The sequence below is a fragment of the Monodelphis domestica genome, chromosome 5 (assembly GCF_027887165.1).
Source record: "Monodelphis domestica isolate mMonDom1 chromosome 5, mMonDom1.pri, whole genome shotgun sequence".
Lineage (NCBI taxonomy): Eukaryota > Metazoa > Chordata > Mammalia > Didelphimorphia > Didelphidae > Monodelphis > Monodelphis domestica.
This window is the reverse complement of record NC_077231.1, coordinates 3,475,731-3,483,256: the sequence shown is the minus strand read 5'-3', so window position 1 is coordinate 3,483,256 and position 7,526 is coordinate 3,475,731. Positions and strand designations below refer to the sequence as shown.

At 58.3% G+C, this 7,526-nt stretch overlaps 1 protein-coding gene across 2 annotated transcripts; it reads left to right on the top strand.

The window, feature by feature from the left end:
- POLR3H (RNA polymerase III subunit H) lies at positions 1-7,372 on the top strand. Of its 2 annotated transcripts, XM_001363535.4 has the most exons (7): positions 1-168; positions 821-953; positions 2,271-2,367; positions 4,620-4,706; positions 5,162-5,225; positions 5,917-6,118; positions 6,771-7,372. In XM_001363535.4, exons 2-7 carry the CDS (start codon positions 843-845, stop codon positions 6,822-6,824), a joined length of 615 nt encoding a protein of 204 aa, XP_001363572.1. In that variant the 5' UTR covers positions 1-168; positions 821-842; the 3' UTR covers positions 6,825-7,372. The 2 variants fall into 2 exon arrangements, with proteins under 2 accessions (XP_001363572.1, XP_007506129.1); XM_007506067.3 differs by lacking the exon at positions 4,620-4,706 and having other exon boundaries at positions 12-168.
- Positions 7,373-7,526: the final 154 nt, after the last annotated feature.

The window sequence follows — 7,526 nt, the reverse complement described above, 5'->3', positions numbered from 1 at the left end:
GCGGGACCTAGAGGCTAAGGTTGTTTTGATTTGTCCGCTCTCCGGAAGTGATACGGTTTCCTGGAGACGGCGCATGGAGGAGGCGGTGGCGGTGGCCGAGGCCGGTCTGGGCGCATGACGGCTTCGTGCCTGCGTGTTCGCTGTGGTCGCGGGGACCCCTGCCCCAGAGTGAGTGTGGGAAGCCAAGGCCCCCGAGGCCCGCGAATCCGTAGGATACCCCGGAACCCCAAGCCTCCCACGTGCCCCATGCTCCCGTTTCCCTGCCTGTAAAGAGAGGCTCGGAGGTCCTTGAGGCACTTCGGCCGAGAGACCTGACTTTGCCCCCGTTAGACCTTCCCGGGGTCTGGAGGAGGAGGGGATTGGGCTAGAGCCCTTCGCCCCAGACTCCCCCTGGGTCTCATGATCTGTTATTACAGTGAGACCTCGAGCCAATCACTTCCTGCCTGGGTCTCAGTTTCCTCATCTGTTAAAGCAGTCGCACACCCAGATCTTTTTCTGGCTTCTCGAGCCTTGTGGTTTTCTCACCTTGGGGATCCTCCTCCTATTCTTTGCTGCTTCCTCCCAAATCCAGTGCCCTTGAGGGCCTCAGCCGTAGTCCAGCAGCGCTCATTCTCTCAGAGCCCACAGGACCTTGGGTCCTAGTGCCCCTGGTTGCTGAGACCTTGGGCAGATCTATTCCTCCTCCCAGGCCTTCCTCATCTGTGAAATGGGGCTGGTCAGCGAGTCTCTAGCTTCAGGAGAGTTGGGATGCTTAGAGAGAGGGAGGGGGGACAGTTATGGTGGGCTCATACACAGTTTAATTTCTGGCTCCTGCCCTCAGGGATTGTAGCCAGGCCTCCAGGATGTTTGTCCTGGTGGAGATGGTGGACACGGTGCGGATCCCCCCGTGGCAGTTTGAAAGGGAGCTCAATGAGTCCATCTCGGAGGAGCTCAACAAGAAGCTAGCCAACAAGGTAAGGGGCGGACTGGGGCGCCTCTGGCTGTGGCTCTATCCCCCCCCCCCATCTCCTCAAGGCAGTCTGTCCGCTAGGTTGGGAGCCCCCTAAGGGCAGCAACAATTTTAGTTGAATTTGGTCTGAACCCCTTCCCTTCTGTCTTAGAATCCATACTGTGTATCGGTTCCAAGATAGGAGAGTGCAAAGGGCTAGGCCATGGCGGTAAGTGACTTGCCCAGGGTCACAGGGAGGAAGGGCCCAAGGCCAGCTTTTAGCAAGTCTTTGTTAAGTGCTTGGTGAGTGCCCAGCGTGCTAAGTGCTGGGGATCAGACAGGGCACGACCCCATCGCTGACCTTCCAGGGCTCCTGCTTGAGTGGAGGAGACAACATGCCTAGATATAAGTACATACACCATACTGGATCCAAAAGCTGTAAATGGAAGATGATGGGGGAAGGCAGGAAGGGTTTTCTGTTTGATCTCGGAGGCTATAGGGAGCCCAAGGGTGGTCAGGCTTGAGCTTGTGCTGAATCACCTTGGACACCTGGGTGGTGTGGGGCAGGGGAAGCTGGAGGCAGGAGGCCCAGGGAGAGGCTGTGAGTGCAGCAGTGAGAGCAGTGATTGGCACCAAACTCTGTTCTTCTTGTCTTTGTATTCCTGAGGCTGGACACCATGCCTGGCACAGAGCAGGTGCTCATAAATCCTCTTTGATCCATTGTCAAGTGGGGATGATACTCCCCTTAAGAGGCTTGAGAGCTAGACCAAAGGGTCTTTCTCCCCCATTTTCTGGATGAAGAAACTGAGGCCCAGAGGCGGCTTTCCAGGCACCAACTTGCCCAATTAAGAAACACCACCAGCTGCCTGCATTGTTGCTGTGAACCTTCTCCCACTCGCACATTGTAAATCGGTGCTTTATGGCTCAGCCTCTTCCAGGGAAAGCCCCAAGCCCTCTGAGGCCCCTAAGCTCCCCCTCTGGCCCCCTCCTCAGGCCTGGGAGGGCCAGAAGGGCAGGCTTCCTAGTGGGGCTCTGGCTGTGTGGGCCCAGCACCTACGTGCTTGTTGCTGGACTGACTGAGGCCCAGAGAGCCTGGGGGGGGGTCTAACCTGCCAAGGGCTGCCAGAAACATGCTGGCTTCCACAGCTTCCTGAGCAGCGCAGGGTGCTTGATGAGCATCTCTTTGGTGTCGGCCTCAGCCCTGACACGCTGTCCTTGGGGGTGCCAAGGACGCTGCCTGCCTGTGTTCTGCCTGGTGAGTCACTGGCCTCAGGCAAAATCCTCCCTGAACATCAGGCCCCAGAGCATGGCGTCGGGCAGCTGACTCCGCGTTTCCCCACAGGTCGTGTACAATATCGGGCTTTGCATCTGCCTGTATGACATCACCAAGTTAGAGGATGCCTACGTGTTCCCAGGGGATGGCGCATCGCATACTAAAGGTGGGCATCCCTGGAGTTGGGAGTTGGGAGAGATCCTGGAGGTCTTGTCCTGCCCGCTGGGGCCAAGGAGGCCAGGTGGTCCGTCCGCCGAGCCTTTGCCTGTGCTGGGGACATGACCTGAAGTGGTTCGTTCTCCTTTGGGTCACCTGTGATGGTTAGAGAGCCCCGTCTGCCCTCCTGTTCTGAACAGCTGAGCTACTTGGGGCTCAGAGGCATTGTAGCGGGGGGCCTCGGTCCCTGCCTCTGTCACACGGGGAGGTTGGACCCATTGATGTTCGAGGAAGGGCTGGCATCACGGGCCCCAGGACTTCCCTCCAGTTTGGAGGCCAAGCTCCATCTTCCCTCAGCTGATCCTTGACTACCCCTGTGCTGGGGACTGTCTCAGGTAGGCTGATGATCAGAAGCAGGCCTATTGACCAGCCCCAAGTTCAGGGTGCTCTGGGATGCACCCTCTCCTTTTATTTGTGTTTGTTTAAGCCCTCACCTTCCATCTCGGCCCTGTGTATGGGTTCCAAGGCAGAAGAGCAGTAAGGGATAGGCAGTTGGAGCTAAGTGACTTGCCCAGGGTCACCCAGCTAGGAAGTGTCTGAGGGCAGATTTGAACCCAGGACCTCCCATCTCCAGGCCTGGCTCTCTGTCCACTGAGGCACCTGGTTGCCCTACACTCTCTTTGAGTAAAGAAAGATGAGCAGAACCAGGAGACACATCTGCACTGTTTGGCACCTGCGCGAGCGGAGGGAGCTGGCTTCCTCTTCTCTTTTCCAGGCTGTCACTCTCTGCAGGGGGATCTCGGGCATTCTTCCCCCCACAAGCCCTTGGAGCGGCCATTGAATCACTCTGCCGCGCCGGCCAGGCTGACCGGGGAGGAATGTTCATTTTCAGCAGCCCGTGCCTGAGGGCTCTGCACGAGCCAGCCAAGGGTCCGAGTCCAGGGGTAAGGGGCTAGCTTGGCCCTTCGGAGATGCTCCATCAGACACTGGGGGCCACGGTTATCCTGAGGGGACAGTGGTGCGGAGTGGCCCCAGTCAGAGGACAGGCACGGCACCCCCTGCTCCCCCAGCGCCTCCTTGGGTCTGAGCAGGGCGTGCGATGTGATACGAACAGGAAACGTTCTCACTGGGCCTTCACTCCCTCAGGTGCCTGCCTTTCTGGAAGGTTCCTGACAGTCCCATATATGGAACCTGTGCTTGGGGCCCCCTCCCCCAACCCCCGCTTTCCCTGCCAGAAAAGGGCCTTGGATCAGCGGGACAGGCTTGAATGGCTCCGAATTCCAGGCTGGGGGAAGCTGAGGGACTTGCGATAAATGCTCTCTCCCGAGCAGCCCAGGCCTTTGCCTTATGGTAGCAGAAAATGCTTCTTGCTTAAGGAGGGGGGTCTCTCCCTGCCCCCCGCCCTTCCTCCACCTTTTGGGGGTGCAGGCTGCAGAGTGCAGCTTTCTAGACTTCTCTCACCTTCCTTTCTCAAGCCATTTTACTCCCTTTGCCCTCCAGGGAACAGAATTCAGACAAGGGGGAAGGCCATTCCGCCAGGGCCTGGGCCTCCAGAGCTGTGCCTCGGCACACTGGCCAGCCCTCCAGAAGGAGGACTTCTTTTTGACCTCTCTTCCTGATGGACATGGGCCTGGAGGAAGGTCCAGTAGAGGCCTCCACCAAAGCCCCAGAGCCAGCTTGGGAACGGCTCTTTGAGGTCATCTGGGGCCCGGTGGCTGCTGACCAGAGGCAGGTTCTAGGGAGCTCATTTCAAATCCAAAGAGATTTTGATTCAGGAAAAGGAAGAACTTGTCTTTAGATGCTCTGAAAATGAAATCATTTGCCTCGTGTCACTTTGTGGGGTTATTGTATGCGGGCCTTGGGTTGGGTCTAGATCGGGGTTCCTCCCCTTTTCAGCTGTGTCTGTCACCCTCAGCTTCCACTTGGGGCATTCAAAAATGATTGTGAGAAGGTGTTGGGACGGACGAGCAGTTGAGGGTGAAGAGCCCCTGTCTGGCTCACTAGGCAGCCTCCTCCAAGACTCCAGGGGCCTCCTTTGTTTACTTGGGTACCTCAAGTGCTGGGGAGCCCCCAGGTCTCTTCTGGCGCTGAGCAGGTCTAGTGTGCTCGGGGCTGCCTTCCTGCAGGACGTGGGCCAGAAGCTGGAAGCCTCAGCTAATGGCCCAGTGGAGAGCCTGGCTTGGCCTTTGTGATGTGGGCCAGGGAGGGGGGACAGAAGGATCCCGCGGAGCCTGGGGCCAGGCTGACTTGGTGTCTTTGCAGTCCATTTCCGCTATGTGGTGTTCCACCCCTTCTTGGACGAGATCCTCATTGGCGTGATCAAAGGCTGCAGCCCCGATGGGGTTTATGGTGAGCGGCTCCCCGGGCCTCTGGGAAAGAGCTGGGGTGGGCGGCCATGGCCGGCCCTGAAAAACTGTGTGCCTGGGGAGCTGGCCAGAGCTGAGGAAGTGCCTCAGCCTGTGTAACTCTTGGGGCTGGACTGGTCAGTGGCTACAACCCAGAGGCAGCAAACTTCCCTTTTCTTTTGGCTTCGAGGCAAAAGAAAGATAACGGCTGGGCCATGGGGGTTAAGTGACTTGTCCAGCGCCACACAGCTAGGAAGGGTCTGAGGTCACATGTGAGCTCAGGACCTCCTGCCTTTAGGCCTAGAGCTCCCTCCGCTGAGCCACCTCTGCCCTTTCCCCATCTATTTTTTTTAAGTAAAGGAGAAAGAAGTGGATCTGGGGAGTCAGGGCAGGGGTTGGGGCACACGAGGATGTGCTGAGCCCCGGGGTCACCCCAGCTCCCCCCCCATCTCCTTCCAGTCTCTCTAGGGTTCTTTGATGACATCCTCATCCCCCCAGAGTCCTTGCAACAGCCGGCCAAGTTGTATCCTTCCTGATGTCTGGGAACATTCTAGATGAGGGTGTGGGGCTGCCACTAGGGGGAAGCACGGCCACAGGCTTCGGAAGGGAATGAGGCAGTGATGGCGGGCAAATTCCAGCTGTTCACAGCCGAGGGAGAAAGTGCTTGCTTGCTTTGGGCAGCTGGCCAGAGGGGGACAGAGCAGCTCCGCAGTCTGGGCTCTAGGGACTGGCCACCTCTGTCCACGCTGACCAAGAAGTTCTCATGGGCCCCCCCTTTTCAGGGGTCTATGAGGTCAAAGCTGCTTTTTTAATGAATATCAACAGCTGTGACCCCCAGAAGCAATCCCTCTTGGTGGGGAGGTAGCTCAAGGCGAAAGGTTGGAGAAATGGTGGTGCCGAGAGCCCCGTGATGAGCTGGATGGCAGGAGGCAGAGGGGAAACAGGAAACTTGTGTATGCTGGGCACAAGAAGCAGGGGTGGAACACCCTGTTCTGCCACTAATTGTGAGCCTGGTGACATTGGATGGCTGTTAACTCTCCTCTAAAGTGAGGGGTGTGGATGGAGGGGACTCCCAAGAGCTGCCCTTTTATGTTTGAGCATAGGACTTTGCCCTTCGTTATCCTTGAACCTGGGCACTGGCTCTGGGCTCAGGCCTTGGGAAGAGGTGGGCCCCTTCCTGTTGGTTGAGCACCTTAACCTTTGAACCTGATCAGCGATGAGGCTGAGCAAGTGTGGGTTTGGGAATATGAGACGGAAGAAGGAGCCCACGACCTATACATGGACACTGGGGAGGAGATCCGATTCCGTGTTGTGGATGAGAGCTTTGTTGACACATCCCCAACTGGGCCTAGTTCTGCTGAGGCTTCCACATCCAGTGATGAGGCTCCCAAAAAAGAGGCCCCTTATACCCTAGTGGTAAGAGTGGGGGTGGCGGACCCCAGGCTTCAACTCATGGGGCTGAGGGGGTGGGAGGGGAAAGAGGAGGGGGCAGCCAGTTGGGGATTGGACTTGTCCAAACACCAGGAAAGCCTTCTGAGAGGAGGTGGTTATTCCCCGAGGCCATTAGGTCCAGGAAAGAATGGTGTTGGCTTGTCTTCCTCTCCAACATGGTGGAGCCAAGCTCGTTCACATGGGTGAAAAGGGCCTAGCCTGGTATTCTGATCATGTTCTCCCGGGGCCTGACTGGATCCCTGGCTTGGTATGGAGGTGGCAGCCCGGACTGATGGCCACAGCTTGGTGGCTGTAGAGGAGGGCAGCATCTGCTCCAGATTTAGAGGAAGGAGGGCCACCGTAAGAGCCCTGGTGTTCTGCCTCCCTCAAAAGGACCCTGATGACCCAGTCATGCGCCTCCCTCAGGTCTGCCCAGCCTGGTTTGGTCCTTGGCGCCATGGAACCGGCCCCAGCTGACCACGGACAGCCCAGAGCTCGACCTCCCCAGGCCCCAGGGCCAGCTGGAGGGAGGCCTGGTTTGCCAGGAGGGGCTTCATGAAGAGGGCCCATTCCTCGGAACGGGTTGGGGCAAACTGCAGAATTGAGGCTCAGCGTCCCTGTTTTTCCTTCCTGACAGGGATCCATCAGTGAACCAGGCTTGGGGCTTCTCTCTTGGTGGACCAGCAACTAATGATGGTCAGAGGGTGTACCTGTGGCACCCCCTAGGACGGACAGGCGGGGGTGCTGGAGGGCCCAGGCTGCTGGCCTCTACTCCTCCAGGAGCCCCCTCAGCCCCTGCTGCACCTTGCTGGGAAATGAGAAGACCCCTCTGCTCCCTATTTTGTGGCTCTGGGCCAAGACAAAGGGGGCCTCCCGGCGGGCAAGGGGATGCTGTGCGATCTGTGCCGAAGGGCCCCAGCCAGGGGAGAGCCCCAGTATTGCTGGGAGCTTTTCTCCGGTCTGGCCTCTACAGGAAAGGCAGGGATCTGGAGGCCGAAGTTCTGGGTCTGGATCCCTTGCCAACTTTGCGACCTTAATCAAGTCCCTTCCTTCCTCCTGGCCTGTTTCCTCACGCGAGCAGGGCTGCCCCGAACAAGGGTCTTCCCAGCTGAGCGACCCGGCCCATGGCTGTCACCTTCCTTCAGACCATTTGCCTACGAGGGGTTGAGTGGGATGACAGCTGCTGCCTGGGGAGCTCTGCTCTAACCCCAGAATAAAGTGGCTTTCTTGGCACTGGCATTGGAGCCTGAGCTGCTTCCTCAGGATGTTTGCGTGGCCCGTTGGTGGCCAGGCTTAGATGCAGGCAAAGGGCCTGGGGCGGACCTGGGAGCACCACGAGCCAGGCCAGGCCCTGGGGTGGCACCTCTGCTTGGGCATCTTTGCCCAGGGAGGC

Excerpts from the sequence above, each read along its gene's own strand:
- POLR3H (XM_001363535.4), top strand. The coding sequence starts at position 843 with ATGTTTGTCCTGGTGGAGATGGTGGACACGGTGCGGATCCCCCCGTGG. Across the intron at positions 5,226-5,916 it reads TTGCAACAGCCGGCCAAGTT|CGATGAGGCTGAGCAAGTGT; the intron begins GTATCCTTCCTG and ends GAACCTGATCAG. Across the intron at positions 6,119-6,770 it reads AGGCCCCTTATACCCTAGTG|GGATCCATCAGTGAACCAGG; the intron begins GTAAGAGTGGGG and ends CCTTCCTGACAG.